The following is a 27,652-nucleotide window of genomic DNA, read 5'->3' on the forward strand; positions in this document are numbered from 1 at the left end:
AAAAAATGAAATAAATATAGAGCCAGTAATCGATATACTCTACAGCGGCTGCCAGTGTGCACACACTGATAATTGTCAAGTACACTGAGACCTATCGTGGTCAAGTAATCGACTTGGCTTATATATCGATATGATATCAACAATCCTATTCGCAAAGCTGAACGAAAACAACTGCAAGTGTCGCAGCGCAGCAGCAGCAGCAAGTAGCTCTCGAGAAAAAAAAACTTTTCATACATTCGTATTGATTTTAGTGCATTCTCGTTGTGTGATTAACCAAAACCCAAAAAAAAGCAGAAAGCTAAGTGTTGTAAATCCGAATTGGCTGCGAGGCAACTCCAGCAATTGTTGCTCCAAAAAGGGGCCCCTTAAGTGTTTCCACATCGTGCCTATGTATGTGTGTCCGTGAGTGAGTGTGTGTGTGGAGCAGCAAAAATGGCCAGCGAATGTTTCACAGCTGCATAAACATGATGAACTCAAGTTAGTCGCAACTAAGATAAGCATCTGTTTTTGGGTGCAAGATATATATATATATAATACATATAACGCATATTACTCGTGGCTGGTTTTTTAGGGCGCGGCGTCAGCTGCTCCTCAGCAGAGTAGTTTGTGTCTGAGAGTGTGTGTGCGTGCGTGTAAACAAAACAAAAATTCAAAAAGTGGAGCGAAGAGGGGCAACAACAACTAGCACAATGGCCAGTCGCAGTCGCGCTATACTAAATGTTAATCTCGATACGGTCATGGCCAACGATCCGTTGCGTGAGCTGTTCGAGGCCTGTAAAACAGGTGAAATAGCTAAAGTGAAGAAGCTGATAACGCCACAAACGGTTAATGCTCGCGACACCGCAGGGCGCAAATCGACGCCATTGCACTTTGCAGCGGGTAAGTCACACACCAAGTTTAGTTTTAAGTATTTTCATATCCATCATCATCATTATCGTACACCGTTTCTCAACGGTTCTGTCTGTCTATACGAAAGTGTAGCAAGGTTGAAGGACTCGCTTGCAACCCCCTCGCATCATTCCCCTCCCCCTTCGAAAAACAGATACACAGTCAGTGTGTGCATTCGTTAGCTGGCAGTTGGTTCTGTTCTGGCCTTGATCTACTTTACACATTGGGTGTGTGTTGTGTGTATGTGTGTGTGACAAGCGTCATTGTGTTGCCTGGGTCTGGGTCTGGGCCTGGCCTAGGGTTGGGGTTGGAATGTGGGATGGAGGTTGGGGAGAAAACCCCTCCCTCCCCTCTCCTCACTCGCTCGCCACTCGGTCGGACACTCGCTGTTCGGTTCGAGTGACGGCGTCGAGAGTTGACCTACTTTTCTGCTCGGTTTGTTTCCGGAACCCTCCACACTCCTCGTTGCTCGACTGTTTTGCTATGTGTTGCACTTTTGCAACATGTTTTGCTATTTTCAAAATTTCACCCTGGTCAGCATCAAAGCCAAAGGGGTTGCAGCAGCAACATCATGCTGCGTTCGCTTTGCTGACGTCTTTGACAATCAAAATATTTTGCATCTTTTGCGCTGTTTCGGCCTTGTTTGCAACGGCAGAAACAGCAACAAAATGTTGTCGACTTGAGGCCCCAAATAAAGTTCAATTACAAATTTCACTTTTTTGTGCTTGAAGCTCTCCAAGCTTGTCGTCGCTGTCACGCCCAGCTGACAACGCTGCCAAAACCGTTTGCAGCGCACTCCCCCAACTCCTTATCTAATTAAAAAAACCTTTTGACTGCTTTTGACTTTGGAGGAAGTTTCACGCCCTTTGCATATCAATTTGTGGCTTTTTTTTATATTTTTTGTTTTTTGTTTTGTCGTCGTCTATGATTCATGCACCGTTTTTTTGTCGTTGTTGTTGTTACTGCTGCTGTCTTTCTAAACTGGTTTGCCATCCATTTTGTCATGTCTTTTGTCACGTTCTGAAAAAAAAGTGAGATCTCCAAGAGGTCTGCTTTATTGCGACTACTATTGTTGTGTATTGACAGAGTTTTCACCTTGTTGTGCTAGCTATAGCTAACTGGCTAACAGGCCAGCTCACTCACCACTCCCACCTCTCACCCTTCACCCCTCACCTGTTGCAAATTGCAACACGTTTCCCTACGAAAAAAGAATTCACATACTCACACTTACTATTCATTAAATTGTTTATCCGACTCGCTCGGTTATCTCTCTTAGCTATTTGCACAGCTTTCTCATTTATCTGGACGATAAGAAACTTGATAAATATTTCCAACACGTTCGAGTATGTGCTGATATAGTTTCAAGTCCCTCGCTCTTATACATGTTAACTCTAATCAAATACATAGCCCGACAAACATATGTCTGAAGTATAACAACTGTTGAGCTAATTAACCTTCAACATTATTATTATTAATAAAGTACGGGTATTTAAGCGTGTTGTTATATTAAGTTTATTGTTACCTACTATAAAACAATCCTCAACAGCGCAAAACTATTTAAAGCAATAAATATTCAATTGCTTAACAACTGAGTAGTTAATAACATTTTCCATTCTATTAATTTTCACACACAACTTTCGTAATTGTTTAACCAAAAGTGAACGGCAGCAAAACAAAAACAACAACAAAAATAGAAACAACAACAGAAAAAAATGTTTGCATTGATTTCGTAAAAAAGATTTCGGGGAAGAGTGCATAATACTAATTTCGATACGGTTCTCATTGCTATTCAAGTCTTTGCTCTATATTTAAAGATAATTAATGAAGACTATTTTTAATTTTTGAGCTGTTTCTTTGTGGCCAGTAATTATTGCAATCGTTTTTTTGCCAGTATTATTCGTTTCCGTGTTGAGGATCAAGAGATCAAGAGCTAAGGCGAAATTTCATTAATTATTTTGCACGTTATAACATAATCAACAATTTAACCATATTATATTTAGGTTAAATAATGCACTTTATGAACTTGATGAACTTTAATTTAAATGGCAATGTATTGTAAATACAAGCATGCTGGGAAACATTTACTGAAATGTGATTCGAGATCAGAGTAATCTTTTATGTATAACGGGGTTTGACTTGATTTTTGAATGATTAATGGAGCTAGATAGAGATGTAACTATCAACATACTATGTATAAGATCACAGGCTAAAAGGTATCACCTAGAAAGAACATTCTTTCACATCAATTTGAAGTAAATTCCGATTTTTTTCAAAATAAATATGTTTTAATTGAAACTGGATTGTAGTTTAAAAATTTACACATTTTTAAAATAAAAACATTTGTTGATACGTGATTTGAGATTAAAGTTTAGATACATATAGTATAATAAATAAACCAAGTTCATGAAAATAAATATGTTTATATTAAATGCGAACTAATGTTTTGTAAATTAAAGCATTTTTAAATAAAAACGTTTGTTGTTGATACGTGGTTTGAGATTAGAGTTAGTATAGAATAAAGTTGATGAACCGAAACGAGCTGCGATTGAAGTCTTTTGATAATTTGTTTTAGTTTGAAACGAAACAATTAATCTTTCAGTTAACTTTACTCTTTTGTTAATTTATTTCTGCAATCTTTTCGGTTTATTTATTTTCGTTTGTCCTCAACACGTATTCAGAGATTCGCCAAAAATGTTAACTAGATCAAATAGGAAGTGATAATGGTTAAATCAGGGGTGTGTGTTGACAGCTGCTTTCCTTCACTGCTTTTTATCTGAAGCATGTTTTGCTTGCTTTTGTTGTTTAAACAATAAGCAAGACAAAGATTTATGATGCCAACAAGGTCACTCGACTGCTATTAGAACCAATAAAATGCTGCAAGGTGCCGGACTGCCGGAAATTTATGTTAGCTTCCTCCCTCAAGGTCTCCTCCAAAGCATTCCCCCTCACTTGTCGAACAATGGCAAAATGCAGATAACCAACGAAACAACCATGTGAGCCACTTTTAGGGCTTGCTGTCATTGCTGTTGTCACATTATTATTAGCATTGAGTCTAACACTGAGTACATTTTTCTTTCTTTCTTCTCTTTCCCCCCCCCCCCTTTGGCAACCTCACAGGTTATGGACGTCGCGAGGTGGTCGAGTTTCTGTTGAACAGCGGCGCCTCGATACAGGCCTGCGATGAAGGTGGACTGCATCCGCTGCACAACTGCTGCTCGTTTGGCCATGCCGAGGTTGTGCGTCTGCTGCTCAAGGCCGGAGCCAGTCCGAATACCACCGACAACTGGAACTACACGCCGCTCCATGAGGCGGCCAGCAAGGGTAAAGTGGATGTTTGCCTCGCTCTGCTGCAGCATGGCGCCAATCACACCATACGCAATTCGGAGCAGAAGACGCCACTTGAACTGGCTGACGATGCTACACGTCCCGTGCTAACCGGAGAGTATCGCAAGGATGAGTTGCTCGAGGCTGCGCGCTCGGGTGCCGAGGATCGTCTGCTGGCGCTGCTCACACCTCTCAATGTCAATTGTCATGCTAGCGACGGACGTCGCTCGACTCCGTTGCACTTGGCTGCGGGCTACAATCGCATTGGCATCGTAGAAATACTGCTGGCCAATGGCGCCGATGTGCATGCCAAGGATAAGGGCGGCTTGGTGCCGTTGCACAATGCCTGTTCGTATGGACACTTTGATGTTACCAAGCTGCTGATACAGGCGGGTGCCAATGTCAATGCCAATGATCTGTGGGCCTTTACGCCGCTGCACGAGGCTGCCTCGAAGAGCCGAGTGGAGGTGTGCAGTCTGCTGCTGAGTCGCGGTGCTGATCCCACGCTCCTCAACTGCCACAACAAGTCGGCCATCGATGCGGCACCAACGCGAGAGCTGCGCGAACGCATTGCCTGTAAGTATTCCGTGTATATCACCGGAAGAACTGCTTTCTAAATTGTTGTTTCCCATTTCAGTTGAGTACAAGGGACACTGCCTGCTGGACGCTTGTCGAAAGTGCGATTTGTCGCGTGCGAAGAAGCTCATCTGTGCCGAAATAGTTAACTTTGTGCATCCGTATACGGGTGACACTCCGCTGCATTTAGCCGTCGTCTGTCAGGATGCCAAACGCAAGCAGCTGGTCGAGCTGCTGACACGCAAGGGAGCGCTGCTCAACGAGAAGAACAAGGCGTTCCTTACGCCCCTTCACTTGGCCGCCGAGCTGCTGAACTATGATGCTATGGAGGCGCTGCTCAAGCAGGGTGCCAAGGTCAATGCCTTGGACAGTCTTGGCCAGACAGCGCTGCATCGTTGTGCACGTGATGAGCAGGCGGTGAGATTGTTGCTCTCCTATGCTGTGGACAGCAATATTATCTCGCTGGAAGGCCTAACAGCCGCACAGCTGGCCTCCGATAATGTGCTAAAGCTGCTAAAGAATCCACCAGACAGCGAGACACATCTGCTGGAGGCAGCCAAGGCCGGAGATTTGGATGCAGTGCGACGCATAGTGCTTAACAATCCACATACAGTCAATTGTCGTGATCTGGATGGACGCCATTCGACGCCGTTGCACTTTGCTGCTGGCTTTAATCGTGTGCCTGTCGTTCAGTTTCTGCTTGAACACGGAGCTGAGGTCTATGCCGCAGATAAGGGCGGTTTAGTGCCGTTGCACAATGCCTGCTCGTATGGACATTACGAAGTAACCGAGCTGCTCGTCAAGCATGGCGCCAATGTCAACGTATCCGATTTGTGGAAGTTTACGCCTCTGCATGAGGCTGCTGCCAAGGGAAAGTACGACATATGCAAGCTGCTGCTGAAACATGGCGCTGATCCCATGAAGAAGAATCGTGATGGTGCCACACCAGCGGATCTTGTCAAGGATTCGGATCACGATGTTGCCGAGCTGCTGCGTGGTCCATCGGCACTGCTGGATGCCGCCAAGAAGGGCAACTTGGCGCGTGTGCAGCGTCTGGTGACGCCAGAGACGATCAATTGCCGCGATTTGAATGGACGCAATTCGACGCCGCTGCATTTGGCCGCCGGCTACAATAACTTTGAGTGTGCCGAATATTTGCTGGAGAATGGCGCCGATGTCAATGCTCAGGATAAGGGTGGCCTGATTCCGTTGCACAATGCTAGCTCCTATGGACACTTGGATATTGCAGCGCTGCTGATCAAGCACAAGACCGTGGTGAATGCCACCGATAAATGGGGCTTTACGCCATTGCATGAAGCTGCGCAGAAGGGACGCACACAGCTCTGTTCGCTGCTCTTGGCCCACGGTGCGGATGCTTATATGAAGAATCAGGAGGGTCAAACACCCATTGAGCTGGCCACAGCGGATGATGTGAAATGCCTGCTGCAGGATGCGATGGCCACGTCGCTGAGCCAACAGGCGCTTCGTGCTTCCACGCAATCCTTGAGCAGCACTTCGCCTGCACCAGATGCCGCCTGCAGTGCTGCCGCTGCAACAGCAACATGTTCATCGACATCCGCAGCAGCTGCCGCAGCATCGGCCTCGATGCTCTCACCCACCACGGAGACGGTGCTGCTGCCGTCGGGTGCTTCCATGACGCTTAGTGTACCAGTGCCGCTGCCACTGAACAGTTGCGCCACTCGCATCAGTCCTGCGCAAGGTGCAGAGGCGCATGGCGCTGAGAATTCGGGCAGCGAGGAGTTGCTCTCTGATCCTGAGTCCATTACAAATGTCTCGGGATTCTTGAGCAGCCAGCAGTTGCATCATTTGATTGAGCTGTTCGAACGGGAGCAGATCACACTCGATATACTGGCCGAGATGGGTCACGATGATCTCAAGCAGGTGGGCGTGTCCGCCTACGGTTTTCGACACAAGATACTCAAGGGCATTGCCCAGCTGCGCGCAACGACAGGTGAGTTAAATTAATGTGCTATTAAATGTGGGGATATTATTAAACTTTTATTGTTATTTAATATATTCAGGCATTGGCAACAATGTGAATTTGTGCACGTTGCTCGTCGATCTGCTGCCGGATGACAAAGAGTTTGTGGCTGTCGAGGAGGAAATGCAGGCAACAATACGCGAGCATCGTGACAATGGCCAAGCGGGTGGCTATTTTACACGCTACAACGTAGTGCGGGTAAGTGAACTTCGATCTTGATATTTACATTTACTTTAATTGCCTTCCATTCGCAGGTACAAAAGGTACAGAATCGCAAATTGTGGGAGCGTTATGCTCATCGCCGCCAGGAGATTGCCGAGGAGAACTTCTTGCAGTCAAATGAGCGCATGCTTTTCCATGGCAGTCCCTTCATTAATGCGATTGTGCAGCGTGGATTTGACGAGCGTCACGCCTACATTGGCGGCATGTTTGGTGCGGGCATTTACTTCGCTGAGCACAGCTCCAAGAGTAATCAGTATGTGTATGGAATTGGCGGCGGCATCGGTTGTCCATCGCACAAGGATAAGTCATGCTATGCTTGCCCCAGGTAATTATTGCCTATATTATTAAAAAAACTTTAATTAATTACTTTTGTTTGCTTGCAGGCAATTGCTTTTGTGCCGAGTTGCACTGGGTAAATCGTTTTTTGCAGTATAGCGCCATGAAGATGGCTCATGCGCCGCCCGGACATCATTCAGTCATTGGTCGCCCTTCGGCAGGCGGTCTGCACTTTGCTGAATACGTTGTCTATCGGGGTGAACAGGTAACTATTGCTGCTGCTATTTCATTGCATGTTTATTAATCATTGGTTTTATGTTTGCAGTCTTATCCAGAGTACTTGATAACCTACCAAATTGTCAAGCCCGATGACAGTAATAGCGGTGCGGAGGAAACAAGATGATGGATGCCCTCTGTTGGCTCGACGCCTACAACGACATCGCCAGCACCGCAACCACAACAACAGACCTCAGCTCCAGCGCCGGCTATAGCTCCAGCTCCAGCTCTGGTACCAGCTCTATCTCCGAATCCAGTTCCAGTTTCAGTTCCAGCCACAGTCACAGCCACAGCTCCAATTGCCAAGAGGCGGCATCGGCACGCCAAAACGAACCAGCAACAACAACACCAACACCAACAACAAACACAGCAGCGGCAACATCAGCCTCAACAGCTGCCATTGCAGTTGCAATATCAACATTATAAGCCGCAGCAATCGACGCCGATGGTGACCACGACACAGCCAACACCAGCGGGCGTCTTTACGCACAACAACAACAACCATAGCTATAATAGCATTAGTAATAACAATAATAGCAACAGCAGCAATAATAACAGCAACAACAACAATGATATGTCACCAATATCGAATAGCAATAGCTACTCATCGGTGGACACAAATCAAACGCTGCTCAATTCAATTGCCAATCAACGTGGTGGCGGCGGCGGTGGAGGTGGAGGTGGTGGTAACCAACGTCTAAATCATCATCAGAGCCGCAAATACAGTCAATTTATGATCATAACGCCCGCCGTTTCGATTGATCGTGACTTTGAATATGAATCGCATTTGGATTTTGAGGACTTTGCCAATGCGGCGCACAACAATGGCAATCTCTTTCGCCTAGGACTGCGCCGAAGTGGCAGCAGTAGTGACGACAGCGGACACAGCAGCGACAGCAGCTTTAGATCTAATTACAATCCCTATTTACATCACAGTCGCCAGCATTTGCTGTCCAACAACAAAGGCAACAACAACAGCAGCAACGCTCGTCGCTTCTACACGTTCTCATCGTGGCGCTGGTGCACGTTGCTTTGTGCGGCAATGCGATGCTTTGGTGCTGGACATGGGAATCAGGCTCCATATAGCAGCTCCTTTGTGCAACATTATCGCTTGCGTCGTTGCTCATCGTATAACGGCGATACCGCCTATGATTATGAGCATTTTGCGGCACCGTTTAAGGCTCGAAAAACACGCGATCATATGAATAATATTACATACGAGTTGTGACGGTGGCCGCTTTGCAAATATGAACAGCATTTTGATCTCTTTGTCGCCGTTGTATTTGTTGGTCTACTCCTAAAACTTCTGCTCCTTATTAGACTTTTATTACAATTATTAGCTATAAATGTCGTGTACTGTGTGTCGTCGTCATTGTCGTCGTCGTTTATTCTATTAGCATGTAAGCGATATAAATTGATCGTCAAATCAAAAGAGCAGCACATTTTTTGAGTGATTTTAATTCGAAATACGAGTAATTATATAATAATAATAATAATATTAATAGCGATTATACACAAACGATTATACAGACGAGGAAAGTATAAATATGAAAATGAAATAATGCACGCGCGTTTACTTAAGTGTTTAAACTTTAAAGTTAGCTAATTAATTTAAATGACAACAATTCAAACTCCAATTAAATTTAAATATACATAAATATACAAATAAAAACAACGCTGGCCTTTGAATTTATTGACTTAAGCAGTACAATGCAATTTTGCTATTAGCAAAAAAAGTTACTGATAGGTTTTTTTTTTAATTTATAAATACAAATGTCGCATCGGCAATAAGCAAAAAAATGTGGAACGCTTCACGATTTTGCGTGTCATCCTTGCGCAGGGGCCATGCTAATCTTCTCTGTATCGTTCCAATTTTAGTATATGTTCTGCCGAAGCAAGAACGAATGTAGCTCAACAAGCGCCCTATATAAATCATCATCCCCGAAAATAAACACTTGGGAATTACAAGAAAAACAAAGAATTACGTGACAGCGCCATCTATGTTCTAAGTTGTGTATGAGACAATACAAATCGGTTTGAGCATCGACTAAGCGCGAAATGGTTCTTTAACTGGCTAAGGACTTAATGGGGTTTTTTACAATAAGGTAATAAAATGAGATATGTATGTATTTTAATTTAAAGTTGAAAACACAAGTTTTTTTTTATTTTTGGACTACAATCGAGAGTTAAGATTTAGAGGCACGACTAATAGAGTTTTTGGTTATGACCAATCAGGGTTTCTCAATAGGAATTATAAATACAATTTATACACATAACAAATACAAAAAATTGAGTGCAGCTTGTAAAAAAGTGTTTAGTGTTCAGTATGATTGTGCTGTTCGAGATTCAGATTTCCCGCTGTCCACGCTCGCGACATTACTCGTGCTTTAGCTCTGGTTGTAGATCGAACCAGGACTTCAGACCAGCCGGCGTAGTTATATCACTGTCATCCAAAGGTATCTTGAGCTGCAATAAGAAATAAATAAAAATATTAGTTGGGTCAACAAAAAAATGTGGAACGCTTCACGATTTTGCGTGTCATCCTTGCGCAGGGGCCATGCTAATCTTCTCTGTATCGTTCCAATTTTAGTATATGTTCTGCCGAAGCAAGAACGAAGTTAGCAAATTGCAGTCGCTATTTATACTGCACTCATGGCAAACTACAACTTGGGAATTACAAGCGCGTGTATGTCTGGCATCCCTCAGGTAGACGCTTTCTTAGCTAGGGGTGGATTACTGAATGCTACTTACCATGCCAATGATGGGACTGCCACTGGATAGAAAACCCTTTTGTGTGCAGACAGTGACCTCGAGCTCGGTGTGTCGCAGCTCGGCAATTGAAATGAGGTACTCGAAGGACGCATCATAAGTGGGATTGCAGTTGTCCTTGATGACGCTGGTCTTGCGCTTCGACTCCTTGCTGCGGCCAGGTAGCAAATACAGTTTAACATATGGATCAGGTATGCTGCTGGGATCGCGCAGAGGTATATGACTTATTTTGTGTATGATCACGTCGAGTTTTTGCCGTTGTGCTGAGTACGTGAGAGAGAGCTGAATGCGACCTAGACCATGTTCGCCAGCCGATGAAGTCGTTTCGGGTACGCGATGGGTTAGCACTTGGCTGACCACTTCACTGATGGGTTTCTCCATCGAAGCGGAGGCTGAAATAACTGGTGTTACTTTAGTGGGTTCTTCCTCGATAATGGGTGACTCTGCGGAGAGGCGCTTGTTGATGGCTTGAGTATCCTAAAAAAAAAAAACAGAATAAAAAGTCTTTAACGTATTACTCTTAGTTAATAATATTTTACTTTTACCTTAACAGCTGGAGGAGTCACCGTGGCTTCGGGTGTCTTGACGGAAGCGCTGCGTGCCAAGGCGGCAGCTTGTTCCAGAGTATCTGACTCCTCAATCTCACCGGCTTTCATAATGCGCAGAGATAGTGACATATATAGCTTCGATTCAGGTCCAGACTTTTGCAACTGGAAGGGTTGCTGAATGACTTCCATGTTGAACTGTCGAAGAAGTGTGCTCAGAGTATAAGTGTATTGACCGATATCATTGCCAGTCTTCTGATCATAGATCTTAACATTCAAACACTCGTTGTCAGGGTTTGTTACGAGGAAAGTGAATCCTTGCTCCCAAACAGGCGAATCATCACGCAAAATCATTGCAGTTTGCTTCTTCTGCTTGTTGACGCTGCAAACGAGGTAGGGATCAGGTTTGGAGTTGGCACGTGCTTGCTGTAAACAAATTTGGTTTAGTGAATAAAAAAGTAGAGAAATAACTATAGAGAACTCACCTTCAGATGTCTGGCGGAGTCGATGAAAACGCTGAGCACAGCAGAGCTCATGGTTGTCACGCGCAGCAATTGAGTTTCCAAAAGAATCTGTTGCAGATCATTGGGATCGGCTGTTAGCTTATACCATTGCAAACGCACATGGAGATCGCCATGCTTGGCCTCTTCCAATGGAAGCCACTGTGCAGAGATTAAGGGATTAATAATAAACTATTATTTTTTGTTATAATACTCACAGTATCGAGCACGCCCTTTTTGATGACGCTGGATATATCGATGGAGGCTCTAAAGTTGATAAATATGGCATTTAGTGCTTGGATAAATATTTATCTTATTTATAAAAAAGTATATTTGTTAAGTGTTTTAAGCGGGGTTTGGGTCGAAAGTGGAGTTTGTTTTAGGGAGTTTTGAGTAGAGTGTGAACTATTCAGAAGTTCGGGCTTGTTTGTTTTTAGTAGTAATTGTGTTTGGTTTATTGAAGACTCATGTTAATGTGTTATCGATTGCATTGCCTAACCTGCCGAGCGACTCGTCATCACTTGTGCGATCCCAATCAAAGAGTCTAAGCACCAGTATGGCACGTTGTGAGACCTCAACCACAGCCTTCTCCGATTCAGGCAACATTAATTTATGGCAATATGGAAGATATTGTATTAATACTGTTAGTTTTGCGCAACGAGCTTGACAAAGGGCTCTACGGTTGGTTATTGTATTTACAGTTAATCTGTTGTTATATATACTAAATACGATTCTAGAAATTCTATACTACATACTTAGCATGCAGTGTTCAATACAGGGTGCTGCAACTGGTGGCGAGTGTTTGCGAATATAGAATGTGTGTGTTTCAGGGCATGCAACAAGAGTTAGTAATAGGCTGTAGTTAGTTCAATACATGGTTAGCATTTAGCGGTCAGTCTTTTAGTGTTGTTGTGAAAGCGTTCGATATCAAATGTGAGGTTACAAAGAGAGTCTACGGCAGTGACTAACTCACTTGAGTCACGACTTTACTTTATAGATAGGGGTATTTTATTGAGAATTATTCTAAAATTCATCATAATAAATATACTTTTCTATTTCGTTATGATTGATAGGATCAAATCTTTACTTGATTTCGCAGTTGGTTTCAGTAGAGTTTTAAGTCAGTAATTAGTTAAGGAGACGCAACTTGGGAACAGATAAAAACGCAACAAGAACTCATAAAGCAGTAACAACTAGAAGTTAGCAATTAGAACACAGTATCATGCCGCAATACAACCTGCCCAATATATCATCGGCCTGTACGCCTGGCATACTTTGATCATAGTCCCACAATGAAATACCAACCAAGTGGTTGATGGTGGTAAAAATACTCGCCTAGAAAAACAAGTGTGTGTCGTAAATACGTGAGAGAAAGATACAAAATACTGATATATAGAGAAGAGAGTGAGAGAAAGAGAGAGAGAGAGAGAGAGAAAGAGAAGATACCATATAACATATAAATCTTTATTGGAGTTAGATCTTAACATGCAAGCAAGCAGTTGAAAGCCATCATTTCTAGTAAACAAACAATTAACTACGAGTATTACTCACATACTATTTAGGAGGAGGGGGAGAATTTTATTTTTGGATAGGGATTTGCAAGTTCATCGTGTTCAAGAATAACCCCAAGCCTGATTGATTGATTGATTGATATAGTTGGGATATAGCTTACCTGCCGAGGTCTTCATCTGTTTTGTTATCATCCGAGTCCTTCAATATTATGTCGACCCATTGGCCCATTTCAATAAAAACTGGCGTCTATAGTTTGCAGAGGCACGAGACGCACAAACAAAATACGAGTACATAATGTCAAGAAATATGCATGGAAATCAAAAAAATGAAATGATAATAGAAAGATATAAACAGAACAACAAAAGGCTACGGCATCAACAAAGTAAGTGATATAAATATATATGTGTGTGTGTGTGTGTGTGTGTGGCATGCAGCAATCGATTGGCAAACGGCAACAATAGACTACAAAAAAGCATACGCTGTGTTTTATTTTTTCTTTTAAATTTTTTTTTTGCATTGCAATGCACTGCATTGCGTATACGCACCTCGCACCAATAATCCCACTTGGGATTCACATTATTATCAATGATTTGTGTTCTAAACTCCTGGGCGCCCACATTGATAATGGCATATGGATCAGATTTGCCCTTACCCAGCACACTGATGTCTTTCTTCATCAGGTTTTTGGCCTCGACCACATGAATGCGCAGCAGACCCTGAGGAAAAACAAGAACATTAAAATACCATCTGTTTAGGTTCAATACCTATAACTCACCTCTGGCTCGGGCATCTTGAGTGCCACAGCGGGCACCTCGTCGCTGAGCGAAATGGGCAATTTGTTGGGCAACACCATCACATTGCCAATCTGCTCCACAATGATGCGACGCAATAGATCGGACAAACCAGGCATGTCCATAAAATCAATCACTCCCACCAGATTAAAATCGATATTGGGATTGTTGAGGAAAAAGATCTGCAGTCCACCAACCAGCGGCATAGAGCGAATCAATGGCTTCATCACCACACGCACCCAGCCGTGTATTTGGAAGTCCTTGATGCCACCCTTCATGCCACCCAAATAGAAATTGATGTCACAATCGCTGGCATAGAACAAGTCCAGATCCATGATAATCTCGTTCCGGTCCACGTTCTTATCGTAGATCTTGACGCCACCAATGCGTGGCGGAATCGTGCCCAAGATGATGCGATCGAAGCGAAAGCCATTCATCTTGTATTGCGATAAAGCGAGCGCCACATTCGGTTCGATTGTCTCCTTGACCAGGGTGCGGGCAAAATGATTTGCATTCGGCCAGACTTGCTTCAAGATCTGTACGAAATTTGTCAAGCATTGTGCAGTGTGCTTTCGGTTCGCATAAAAGTTATTAGAAGTAAATGAGCCCAAATTTTTGTGTTTATTCTTTGAATATTTATATTTACGAAATAAAAACAAAAAACTCGCATGTACTCAGTTATGCTCATGTTTTTTTTAATACTTGGTCCAAGATTTTTACCTTATTCAGCCACTCGGTTTTCAGTATCGATCACGATCGGATTGAGATCAGGACTCTGTGCTGGCCACTCCTTTAACTTAAAATGTTGTTTTGCGATCCATATTTTGATGATTTTGGACGTGTGTTTTGGATCCGGGAAATAAACCCAGGCGGGCAGCTCATCGATGCGACTGGAATCGAGTCCGTTTCATATTAACTATTTTCCAGTCGTCCAGTTCCCAAGTTTTATGGAAGAAGCCAGAAGAGTCGTTGCAGATCGGAGGCCAAGGCCGAGGCCTATTTTGCAATGTCACGTTTCTTCTCCGACGCCTTGGCGAGCTGATCGCGGGTCACAGACAGAATGACGGGTGCAATCAGCCAGGCGACGGACCAACCCATATAGCCGACCATATAAATGGAGCCCACAATTGCGATCTTTTTGCTCACCGAATACAACACCGAGAATATGCTGTTGTCATCGCTGGTGCGTGCTTTTGCCAGTAAACCCGTTGTTGTTGTTGTTGCAGTCGTAAAAAAAATAATAAATATTCAAAGAATAAACACAAAAAATTTGGGCTCATTTACTTCACTAATAACTTTTATGCGAACCCAAAGTGTGGCTGTGGTTTCTTACCTTATTCAGCCACTCGGCACGCTCCACATCCGGGAAATAAACCCAGGCGGGCAGCTCATGCCGAGGCGCTGACGCGGCGAGCTGATCGCGGGTCACAGACAGAATGACGGGTGCAATCAGCCAGGCGACGGACCAACCCATATAGCCGACCATATAAATGGAGCCCACAATTGCGATCTTTTTGCTCACCGAATACAACACAGAGAATATGCTGTTGTCATCGCTGGTGCGTGCTTTTGCCACCGTTGTTGTTGTTGCAGTCGTTGTTGTGGCTGTGGTGGTTCCATTTGCCGTCGCTGGCAATGGCGACACTTCACTCATGTCGGCTAATTGTGCCAGCGGCACAATGGGTATATCTTGGTCTGGATCCGGTGGCACAATAAACTCAGCCAACGGCACAGTTGACCCTTCGGAAGTTGTATCACTGCAAACGACAGGCATAAAATGAGCACAAAGAATAATACATATACCATTTATTTTTATAGTTTTTAGCGCCGTTTGTTTAGCCGGGTGATAAAAAGTATTACACATAGGGCAGCTGATTCATTAGCGTTGAATGCCGCCTCATCTTGATGCGTCCCGGCATTCTGCTCGGTCGATTCTCGATGATGATGATGATGTCACTTTTCTACGTTTAGCAAAAAGATGATTCTAAATGTTTATGGTCTTTATATGGTATGTGTTAGTTGTAAACTTTGCCGTCGTAATTCGTTTTTATACCGAATATTCACTTTTCACGTTACGAGCAATTTCTTTTATATGCTTTACTTATTACGCATACGTCGCGTGGGCTAGCGAAATTGACATACTTTCATTTCGACGGGGGTCGGACAAGTGGCAACAACAACAAACACCTGTTGAGTTCAAAGTAAGTTAGCATCCATAATTCAGCTTTATGGTGTATATTTACTCTGTTGTGTTTGTAGTTTTTGATACCCTAACCCGCAGAATGGCATCATGATTAAATGTCTAAGGGTAGTAGCGAAGGAGACGAATGCCATAAAGTTTACACGCAAAGGCGAAAGCAATGTCGACACGACCCCAACATTCTACAAGTATTTTTATACACAAACAAAAACAAACAAATGAATCCGACAGCTAGTGGAAACTTGATAGAGATGTTGCTCTTTGTTTAAAATAAAGTACATGCTCATGCTTGGGGTTTTTTTGCAATTAGTAGAGAAAAATAAATATTTAACATGCTAATAAAATGATGAAAATATTTGTGGTATTATCTTTAACGATTTTTCAATTGCTAGAAATTAAATATTTGTATAACATAATTATTTATACATATAATTAGCAACCGAATTCTCTTCCTTTGAAAGGAGAGCGTACAAATACTTCGCTTTGCCACAATTGGCCACAACACTCTGCCTTCTTTTGGGCTCATCTATAATTTAAAGCTCTTGGGTAAATTTACAAATTGCTCGCTGCCCTGTCGCCCCCTCGTTGGCACCGTCATCATTGCCATCATTGCCATCATCATCATCGTCAGCGTCGCTGACTGTTGACTTTTCTTAACAAAATATTTTGTTTATGTTTTAATTCATTTTCGTTTCAAGTTGCTGCTGCCACGCCCCCATCTCCCACTCTCTAACGTCTTCAACAACCGAGTTATTTTTGAAGCTCATCCCTTGACTTTAGCGTGTATAGAATAACTTTTTTGCCATTGTCTTAACTTGTTCATTGTTATGCCATAAAGTTGAAGTGAGCTTTTGTTTTAACGATAAAGTAATGAGTTCAGTTGATGGAAATGTAAGCGGGTGGTAAGTGGGAGGCTAAATGGTAGCTAGGCGTCGTCAATGTTGCCGTTACTAAGCTATGCTAATTTCCGTACGTTTTATTTTTCGAATTTACTCAAGAGCTCGGGACATTTGTCATGGCAAATGCGCTGCTTGGGATTGTGGGAATTTGTCTAGGTCTCTGGGCACCTGTTGAGTGCCTTCTAAAGCCAAGCAGCTCAAAATAAACAAAGAGAGAGAGAGAGAGAGAGAGACTGAAAAGAGAGTCGAAGCAGATGGGAGGTCATGTCTGACATAATTTTAGCTGTCTGCTGCCTTCAATTGGCATCCCAATGCCAGTCAAGCCAAGAACTTGAACTCACTTAACAACTATTCACATATGAATTTTGATATTTATTTCTCTCTCACTCTCTAGTCTCACTCTATTGCTGGCTCTCAATCGGTCTCACTTATTCACTCGGCGTTTTTATAGAATGACGTAGTCAACTGATTGATGTAGTTGCTGTTGCTGATGTTGTTGCTGATGTTAAATGTGCGATTTCAACATGTTATACGGGTGACCTGCTTGCTGGCCATGTGCTTAGTGTTTCCTTGATAGTGTAAATAATGTAATGAATATACAAAAAAAATAGAATACGTTAATTGTTGCATCACCTCATCGTTTTGTTAGTGTTGTGCACGTCTCAGTGTTTTTTGTTTGTTGTTTATTTGAAGCTTCTGCCGTTTGTGTTGTCTGTGTGCGAGTGCTAAAAAATGAAAATTGCAATAAATAAACAAACAGAAATTCAAAAAATATGTGCGAGCACAATAAAATAAAATATTGATAAAGCACACAATAGGGGTAAATTCTTTCAATTATTTTCAATTGTTCATGACTCAAGTATAATTGAATTGGATTAAATGTATAATTGATTTATGACGATTAAATTTATGAGCTATTTGAACACTTTTCCATTTCGATTATATTTCTATAGATATTGAACTGACAAATTATCAAATCAAATCAGCTGTGAAAACTTATCAGCTATAAAAATATTTTATTGAGCTGTCGCTGCATGTTTCCGCCTTTTTAATTTCACCGAAATACAATTTCTGACCTTTTTCAATTTCAAGTTTCCGCCTTTTTAATTTCACCGAAATACAATTTCTGACCTTTTTCAATTGCAATTGTTAATAAATGATGTGTATCTAGTACATTCTGCATATCTATAAATGTATTTTTAACCGCTCACACACAAAATGTTATTCATTTGAAATTCACAAACATTGCCACACACACACACATACACATTCACAAACAAATGTTTTCAAGTATCTGAAATTCTTAAATATATAGTATACAAAGTAGATATAAAAAGTTGCCAATATGGAATACTGTTTCTGTATTTTTATCAAGTTCTATTTCTCGCTCATTCTCCAAACAACAACAAGTAAACAAATCGCATTTGTTTTTGGTTTTTGCGGCTCATTTGTTGAATGTTTTATTTTGGTGCCTTAGAAACCGGATTCTCTGATTACGCATCAAACAGAAACCAAAGTTTGAGCAACAACAACAATTGCAGAAATCGTATTACGCACCCAAGAAAACAACACTTTATAAACTCTCTTTGGTTTTTCGTTTTTGTCGTTTTTTTCTTAGATTTTTTTTAATTTTTTTTATTTGTTGCTGATTGCGCGACGCGCTTGACGACTTGTCGCCGTCGACGACGATTTGAAAACTGAACGGAAATTCTGAAGGCGGCAGCCAATAGAAGATGTTTGAGTAAAAGCTTAGCAGCGTTTGCGAGTTTTGAGCAAAAGCTCCCGCACAGCAGCCAGGCAATGCGGTTTCTACGGGTATTAGCAGTAGATTCTTTGGCGCCATGCGGGGTCCGATTCAACAAGGCTGGGCGACACTGTACAGCAAATCAGCTTACAACACATAATGCAACATTATTCCAATTAAAATTGAATTACAACTAAGCATCTAAGAATTGAATGATTTATGTAGTTGCCACATTGTGAATTATGTTGAAGAATTCTTCAAGTATTTTGTATTCTGCTCTGTACCACAAAGAAGCTTACTCATAATAATTCCAATTTAAATGAAATTGCTTTGTAATCTGTTTATTTAACACATTTTAATTCATTGAATTCGCTGTAATAATGTGAATTATGTTAAAGAAATCGTAAAGTATTTTGTGATAAATCAAATCCGGTTTCCAAGACTAGCTTTTATTACTCTCTTTATGATGTTTGCTAATTACTCAACAAACAGCATAAAACTAAAACATTAAACGTAATTATTTCCCTTGAGCTTTCTTACTAAACTAAAAGAAAGAACGTAATAAAATTTCAACAGCTAAGCACACTCCAATTTATAGGCATTAAGAAGTTACATAACAGTCAGTAATCACGTTATTATGTTGCATAGTGTAAGTGGCAGAACAATGGCTAATTACATAGACAGGACCTAGATCAACGGTTAATTGTTAATTGTCGCTATTTGTGGCTGTCAAGTTTTGCAGAAGCCGCAGAAGTTGGCTGATGTTGCAATTGATAGCTGTTTGTCGTTAGTTTGGGCAATTTGGCATACGCGTTGAGGGAACAGACCGCAATAAGCTGTGTCGGATTAAAGCTAGAGTAGCAGCCAGCATGTGCTTTTTCATAAATAACAAATGGGCATGTAACACATGACGTATGAGTAATAATCGCATGGCGTATGCAATTTTAATGCCGCCAGCAGATTAAAAGGTAAACTGAGAGGAAGCGCCACAAAAAAAAAAGCGCAAATCAAACACAAACAAACCTACACCTGGTCCAGCTTTAATGTGGCCTTCAACACACACACACACACACTTGCACACGCAACACACTTTAGTGCACATTGTTTGCCTGCAGGAGGGCTTGGCATGTATGCTGTTGAAGGACATTCAGCTGCTGCTGCTGCTGCTGCTGTTGCTGTTGTTGCTGCTGCTGCTGGCAATGCCAGTCAAATGCCTGCATGAAATTCCGCTCCTGGGGAATTTTGAAATTTGCCAAGCATTTGCCTTGTGCTTGCTCAGGATATGCTTAGTGCCTCCGGTCTCAAAGTGATTATACGCCAATTAGAGACGACAATAACATGAATATTTACTGGACACAATTTCCTTGATTTTAATTCTTAAATACTTTTGCAAATTTCTTATTATTGCTCATACAATTTCAACTCATTTTTTTTTTGGCTGCTTACTCACGTCTCACGTGCCACGCCTTCAGTTTTATTGTTCATTGCATGTGATTTGATTTGAAGTAATTGTTCAATAAATATTTGATTTACCCTATCTTCATTTTGTTGTTTTTTTTTTTTAGTTTGAATTGAGCATACGGGTCGTATGTGTAATAAGGTCTGGGGCACAACTTTTGTCCCTCAAACTTTAAGTGAAGCAGTTGTATACTCATAGCTTTAACTGTGATGTTTGCATATTGATTGTCGACAGTGTAGTAAACGCTTTTAAGCGCTGCCACGTCGACAATTGTGCCACAAGAACTTGCAACATCAATTGGGGTCATGAGGTTGAATGGTTGAAGCCGTCAGCAGCGAACGTCAGCCAAGCAAACAAGTTGAAATTGTCCTTTAAGGCATCTAGGATGTTTGTGTGTTTGTTTTCTCTCATATTTTGCCAAGCACTGAGTTTTTTCGTGCTTGGATAAATGACGTCACGTTGCCGTAGTCGTTGATTTATTGGGTGTGCAGTAAAGCACAACGATTCGATTTGAATCGAAGCGTAAATGTGACAAATTGTCAGCCCATAGGTAAGAGAGAAGAAAATGGAGGCGATTGTGAAACAAGACAGTTGCGCATTGATTGCATGCCACGCGTTCGTGCGACTCATAAATGAAACTAAATTGAGTTAATTAGCTGCATTAGCTTTACACATGTTGAATAGATTATTAACTGTGAACAGCATGTGATTAGGTTTCTCCTGTTGCTGGTGCGTTCGGTTTCCTTTTTATAATTGTAATAAACAGGACACGCGCAGAAAACTCAATTAGTGCGCTGCAACCAGCTGGGAATATTCCAAAAAGCACACACATAAATACGTAATGATTCAGGCAAAACTTATGCAAGATTGTCGCATGATTTCATGTTTGAATCACAGCGAATCTCGCTTGCCACACTTCATATGGAATTCACATACATACAGAGCGAAACATAGTATGATATTATATGCCTCACTTGCTCTCACTTCGTCAGTTCATTCAGCTCGCCAACTCGCAATACAATTTGCATCCACACATCGCATTCAATATTTAAACAAAGTTCTTTACAGTCGGCCGCAGAAGTGCTTAAATCCTTAAAGCCGTCGGCTATTAAAGCACAAGTTTTCCACCGGAAAAGCCATATGAAAATTTGACTCTGCCACAGCATGTACTCGAGTACTCGTTTCCTGATGATGTTTCCGTAAAATGGCCGCAGGGATACATATAAAGTAAGCAAAAACTCGATGGTAAATGAAAGCACATAGCCTCAGCCTCAGCCTCAACCTTAATCTAATCCTCAACAAAAACTGAAACCTGAGCCAGACACTTATGTGGGCCAAAACCGAGGCAGACCATTAAATTAGCTAACAAATATGCCAGCTTACGAATATTGTGTATGTATTCACAATTTCTAGACCCCAAAAATCCAAATGCTTCTCTCCTCATTGCGGTTAAGTCAGGATGGGAACTATTAATAGACATTATTATCGCTTCAATCAGCCGACGTTGCCGGACGGCAAAACACAAACCGACACCGAGAAAAACCCACTAAATGCACAATTCGAATGTTTGCTTATGAATTATACAGAAGTTGTGCCCCGAAAAGTCCAATAAAAATGCCACAAACAAGGTAAGTAGAAACAGGACCACAACAAAACGAGCAGAAAAACAATTGCTTCCAAAAAATTCTCAACAACAACATGGAATAAAAATGAGAAAGAAACAAAAGGAAACACGCACGGAAATCGTCGGCGACCGAGGGAAGCAATTAAGCGGCTGATGGCTCTAAGAGATTGACTACAAGATATCCTCGAAAAAAAATATGATACCATATGGCAAGCAAGAACAGAATTTTAATCCAACTATAAAAGAAATCTGGCCTAAGCAACCTACTGGATTTAATTATTAAACAAGTCCTCTTTAAGTTTGTCTTAAAAATCTTATTTAATATGCCATAAATTATGTTAGCTAAACTTGGGAAAAAGTCTGTTCTTAATTCCACTTAAAATTTCCAACACGTTTGCAGGTGGATTAGAATACACAAAAAAGAAAATCTGTGAAAGTTGTTCGTTATATTTTTTTTGTGCTCTGCTCATACAAAAACATATTTTTAAATGCCTTCTTGATGTAGAAGTTGAAGAAATTTAAAATGAAGTGAAACATTTATAATATTTGGGTGCACATAACTTAATAGCATTTATGAACAAGTTATTGTAGTAAACATTAAATTAAAGTAATAAAATTTACAGCCATAGACTAAGAATAATGTAAACAAATTATTTATTTTTGAATTTGGATATAAACAACATTAAAGCATTTAATTTGAAGTGAAGTGAAAACTCAAATATTTATGTGAGGAATAACTACATTTTATAAACATAAAAAATATGCATTATTCATTTAAAAAAAATAATATTCAAATATAAAAATATTAATATTGTAATCTATAAACTATAAGTAGTGGAACGATCCTTTAGCGTTAACTCCCAATTTCATAGAGTATTTATTTGCATTGCTAAAGTGTAAAGTGAAAATTCGCTTTAAGCTTTTCCTTTCCAACAGAGACGTCTGTCACAGTTGTCGGCTGTAAGCTGTAACCTGTGTGTGTGTGTGTGTGTGTGCGTGTGAGTTGTGAGTGTGTGCATTTATCATACCGAAAAAAGCAGCGTACGTGATCAACCACAACAGTAATAACAATAACTGTCACACAAAAGTACACCCGCCACCACGTGAGAGGCTTCTGCCTTCTGTTGGTTGCCCCTGAATGTGGTTTTCACTTTAATTATCCTTGGCGTCAAGTGCAAAAAGCAGCCATAACAAAAAAGTTGTTATCCTTCAACGGGCTCGTCATAAATGTGTGGATACAACGAATTGTCTGTCCAGCTGTCTGCCTTTCTGTCTGTCTGCCTTTCTGTCTGTCTGTCTGTCTGTCTGTCCGTTGTCAGCTTTGCTGTTGGGTGACATCTCTGTTTGTGTGCGTTTTTGTTTGGTGGCGACACTTCAAAGCGTTGTCTCACTTGTGCGCTGACAACAAACGCACTGCGTACCATAGTTTGCCACAATTTTCAGAGTATTACGAAGATAAACACACACACCCACACACAGACACTGTTACAATATCCTGACAAGAGCAATAAACAGCAAACTAAAGCGATAACCAAAGGCTTGACCCTCCACCACTTACATCTACTGCATTTTTTAATGTTGACTTGCAAATTTCGCTTACAGTTTTGCAGTCCCAGTTCCCAGTCTCAGTCCCAGTCTCAGATGCTTGCTGCTGCTGCCACTTGAGTAATGAAAGGCGGTCTCGCAAGGCGCGACACGGGGACACAAGAAGCCAACGAGTTTTGGCAGAGGCAAGAAACACAACACCACAATTGCTGTGTGACACTTTTTTTTCAACTTTTTTCTCTTTGATCCTTTCACTTGGGCTATTGATTCGAAGCTGGCAAACCGGAATTTCCACAAAAGAAAAGCGCGCGCTTCGTTCTTGTTTGGTTAACGTCACAGTCACAGTCAGCGACAACGACAACGACAACGACAGCGAAAGCGTTTTTGTTTTTCGTTTTTTTGGACGACGTAAGGACGACCTTAACAGTTGCTCATCGCACGCGTCTCGCGCACAACTGACTGCCGCACAATGTCAGCCGCACAAATATCACTCATACGCAGCGTGTGACCCACATTTCGGGCAGCACAAAAAACGACTCAAACAATCCCATTGTCAGAGAGACGCCAAGCGAGAGAGAGAGAGAGAGCTTTGGCCATGGTGTTGAGCACATTTGCGACACAGCAGCTTGACGTTTGTTTACATTCGTTGCTATTTTTGGCGCCAAAATGTGGGAAACAACTGTTGCAGCAACTGTCAATTGGGGTGGCTGCCACAAATAGCAGCACATTAGGCGAAGTGCAGCCGCATCGCTGCGCTGTATTTATTTTCAATTTCGGTGGACATTTTAAAATTAGCAGAATGCACGCGAATAATCGTTTGGGTATTAAATGCTTATTAGCATTTTATAAATTTATAGCTACATAAATTGTAAACATTAGTTTGAAGATTTAATTTAATTATTTATTTTCTTATTTTAAATGTGTTGCAGAGTTGTTTCTTTTATTTTGTAAATATACTTAAATATGTTTACATTGTAATTTAATTGCAAGTTTCAATTTAAATGAAAGCTCAAGCATGCGCGCGGTTTGAGAAGCACTGTGCTCTGCTAAAATGGCGAAGCTCAAACCAACAGCGAATAGTTTTGCAGTCATTGAAGAAATGCTAAAGTTGCCTAGGCGATTATTTTTAAAACGCTTTTTGACTATTAGAGAATTCAAAAACATAAATAATATTTATATATACAAAAAATTAAATATAATTTATTTTAGTTATTTAAGTTATATTATTTATTCAAGTCATTTAACTTAAACAATGCCTTTCCAACTATTTGTAGACATTCTTATGAAGTTTATACTGTATTTACTTCATAAAGTACATAAATGGAATTAAATATTTTGATTATCTTTTTTTTCTCTACTTCAGAACAACATTGAGTTGTAGATTGAATGCCGCACGTCGTGTTTTGTGCTGGTTCGTTGCTGGTTAATAAAATAAAAATAAAAAAATCACACTCCAATTATTTTCTGTCTGAGGTAAAAACTATTTAATTTTTTGCGCGTAAACTTCATGAAATGACTTTGTACATCACATCGGAGCGTTGATGGCATTACGAGTTAACTCTATGACAGCTACAGACTCTCAACAAGTCTGCCAATAAATTGTGTTTATTCTTACTTTATAACGTGTAGATAAAAACCTTTTAATAGCGCCATATTTTGCATGCCAGTTTAGTTGACACAAAAAATAAATCAAAATGCTGCTCAGAAAATATGACAAAAAAGACGAAAGCATAAACGAAAATAGAGAACAGTAAAAAACACACAGAAAAGAATGCAAAAGCAAAAGCGACAAAAAACAGTTCGCCATCAAAAATCTGACAGCTCACAATGTAGAACAAAAACTAAAAAGCAACAACAATAGTCCATAGAAACGTGTGATGAACAAATTTATGTGTTAGCCAATGGAATTTTATGTGCTTTTATATTAATAGGCAGTTTTTTTCTTATAATGATGCAAGTCTATAAAATGTGTAATGATTCCGAAATGTTGGGCACAACTTTCATTTTCTTACAAATGAAATGTCAGTGAAATAAAATAAATATTCCTTCAATATTTACGACACATTAAATGCAAAGCCAAATAAAATGTATCTCCGCCCAATGCGTCACGGCCATCATAAAGGGTTAAAATATGGTTTTTCCTTTTTTTTTTTTTTTTTTTGGCGACAGCGCACGCCATGCATAATAATAAATATGAGTGGAGACAACAACAATTCATATAATAATAATAATAATAAAAATATGACAAGAAATTCAGTTGGTAAAAACAACATGTGTATAACATCAGTCTCGAAGCGTTTGTTGTTTTTGTTCTTTTCGTACTCCCCTCCCCTCAAGCGCAATTCCCAGTCAGACCCAAACCCTCGCAGACTTACCCGCTCCCTATACTCTCTTTACTCTCTCTACTCCCTTCCATTGCGTTACAGACGGCAGCTAATGCAATAATAAGAACATCGGCAGTGCGGTTTGAGTATATATACACATGTTCAATATATATATATATACGTATTTGAGAAGCTCAAGCGAAGCTCTAACAAGTTGAAGGCAATTTATCATTTATAATTTTGTCAGTAAAAATACCCTGTCAACAACTGAAATTAAATTGCGAGCTGTTAAAAAAATAATACTTAAAATAATAACTACAAATTAGAAATATACTAAATTTGTATTTAACACAAAATTTCTTCTTTACCGCCTCAACTAATATATCCTTACTCAACTTCAACACAGGGTATAAACAGCATGACGCCATTTTAAAGTGATGCCTTCCGCTTTTATTATATTGCAGACGTTCGAAGACTCAACGCTGAGCCACTTGCTGAAGGTTCGAGACACACACACACACACATAAAACACAGTCGACATATAAATAAGATTTATTGTAAGTGGAGAGCATATATTCATATATGCATAATATATATACAAAAATCAGCATATATGCTTTGCAAATTGTGTAGGAGTGATTTCTTTAAGATCGACTAAAGAGAGATTTATGAGTAAAGGTTTCACCTATAACTAGATATCTTGCTTTATCTACATAAAGAAGCCAAGATAAATTGAATCGTTGGTTGTTAAGCTCTGGCAAATACTTGACATATCTGCTGCTTGTTGGCTAATCTAGTGCACTTTAAATAACTCGCAATCAGTCGGATTTCAAAAACACAATCTCTGCTCACACTGACATGAGATCCTTTTTTTTTCTCCTTTGCCACAGCAACACACACAGACACACACACACACACCCACAGAGCACAGGGAGAACGATAAACCGGAAGTGCTTGACGCTTTTGCATATCCTCAAGTGCCACTAAGTGGTGCTATTGCTTTCATTTGTGGTGCTTATCGCACTCTCACTCAAAACAGAGAGCACCCTTATCCCCCCACCGCACTCTCCTCACAGCTCCTGCTGTGTCAAGTGCACATGTGTTTGCTACTATTCTATGTTAGTTTTTCCTGCTGGCAGCGTTCTATTCTTTCTCTCTCTCTCTCGCTTTTGGTTTGTGCTTCTATTTTTGTATCGCTGACCATGACAGTTTTTAGTCGCAACCCCATGGCCCCCGCTCTCTCTCTTTGGCCCTTGTAGTCGTTGCAAAACTGTCCAGAACATAAATGACATTTATATTGGTTATAGAATGTATTAGAAGAAATTGTTGCTGTTGTTCCCTCTTTTTTTTTTTTGGTTGCTGCTGCCGTTGCTGTTGTTATCGTGTACGTGCGGCCATTTTTGGTCATAAAAGCGTAACAATAACAAACAATTTTTACGACACAAACGTTGGCCAAAAAGGTCAAGTTATGAAAAATGACAAGAGCACCAACAACAACAACGAAAACAACGACAACATAAACGCTGCCAAGCCAAAAGTAATAGTTAAGATTTCTGCTTGGAAAAGCATTGAAATCTCTAGCACAATATTGGCAAAAACAACAAACAACAAACAGCAACTTTAATACCAAAAAAAGCAAAGAAAATAAAACGAAACGAAAATCATTAGTTGGTTGCATGGTCAAAGCGCAGGTTAAGAGTTAAAAATTGCGTATACGACACGTGGCAAGCGAGCCAAACGCAAATGTCACAGCGAAAGGTGACGTTTCTATATGTGTGTGTGTGCGTGTGTGTGTGTTCGTGGCTTAGGCAATACGCGTGCTTTTGGCATATTTGTGTGCTCACCCGACTGACACACACACACACTCACATAGAAACACACGCAATCACAAACACACGTAAACACACAGGCTGACAAACACTTTGGGCATTTAAAGCGCACGTTGAGCGATTTAGCCCATAAATCCATCGCCGCAGCCAATACAAATAAACAAGGCAAATGGTATGTCGAGAGTGGGCGTTGCTGTTGGTGTTGCCGTTGTTGCCGCTGCCTCAACGATAGTTGACTGGACAGATAACCACACTCACACACACTGACTCACACTTGACTACTGCGCATAGCATTAAAAGCCTCATCCCTGCGCCTGACGCGTGCTGATTAAACTCTTTTTAATGTC

At 40.9% G+C, this 27,652-nt stretch overlaps 2 protein-coding genes and 2 non-coding genes across 4 annotated transcripts; 1 reads left to right on the plus strand and 3 right to left on the minus strand.

Annotated features, from left to right (window-relative positions):
• Nucleotides 1-139: 139 nt before the first annotated feature.
• On the plus strand, nt 140-9,189 carry LOC133839133 (poly [ADP-ribose] polymerase tankyrase). The gene is given in 8 exon segments (XM_062270481.1): nt 140-879; nt 4,006-4,788; nt 4,850-6,760; nt 6,831-6,988; nt 7,045-7,337; nt 7,396-7,432; nt 7,434-7,553; nt 7,614-9,189. Coding segments are annotated over 8 exon segments (4,671 nt in total). The 5' UTR covers nt 140-689; the 3' UTR covers nt 8,793-9,189.
• A 169-nt stretch (nt 9,190-9,358) lies between these two features.
• LOC133836759 (extended synaptotagmin-2) lies at nt 9,359-18,482 on the minus strand. Its single transcript, XM_062267348.1, is given in 14 exon segments — nt 9,359-10,030; nt 10,316-10,810; nt 10,879-11,304; nt 11,364-11,540; nt 11,597-11,645; nt 11,878-11,963; nt 13,436-13,606; nt 13,666-14,217; nt 14,402-14,428; nt 14,532-14,571; nt 14,640-14,902; nt 15,015-15,438; nt 17,414-17,505; nt 18,338-18,482. Coding segments are annotated over 13 exon segments (2,805 nt in total). The 5' UTR covers nt 17,419-17,505; nt 18,338-18,482; the 3' UTR covers nt 9,359-9,940.
• On the minus strand, nt 9,360-9,466 carry LOC133839711 (U6 spliceosomal RNA). The gene has a single exon (XR_009894122.1). It is a non-coding gene; the product is annotated as a U6 spliceosomal RNA (small nuclear RNA).
• On the minus strand, nt 10,072-10,178 carry LOC133839712 (U6 spliceosomal RNA). Its single transcript, XR_009894123.1, has one exon. It is a non-coding gene; the product is annotated as a U6 spliceosomal RNA (small nuclear RNA).
• Nucleotides 18,483-27,652: the final 9,170 nt, after the last annotated feature.

Source organism: Drosophila sulfurigaster, chromosome 2R, assembly GCF_023558435.1.
Source record: "Drosophila sulfurigaster albostrigata strain 15112-1811.04 chromosome 2R, ASM2355843v2, whole genome shotgun sequence".
NCBI lineage: Eukaryota > Metazoa > Arthropoda > Insecta > Diptera > Drosophilidae > Drosophila > Drosophila sulfurigaster.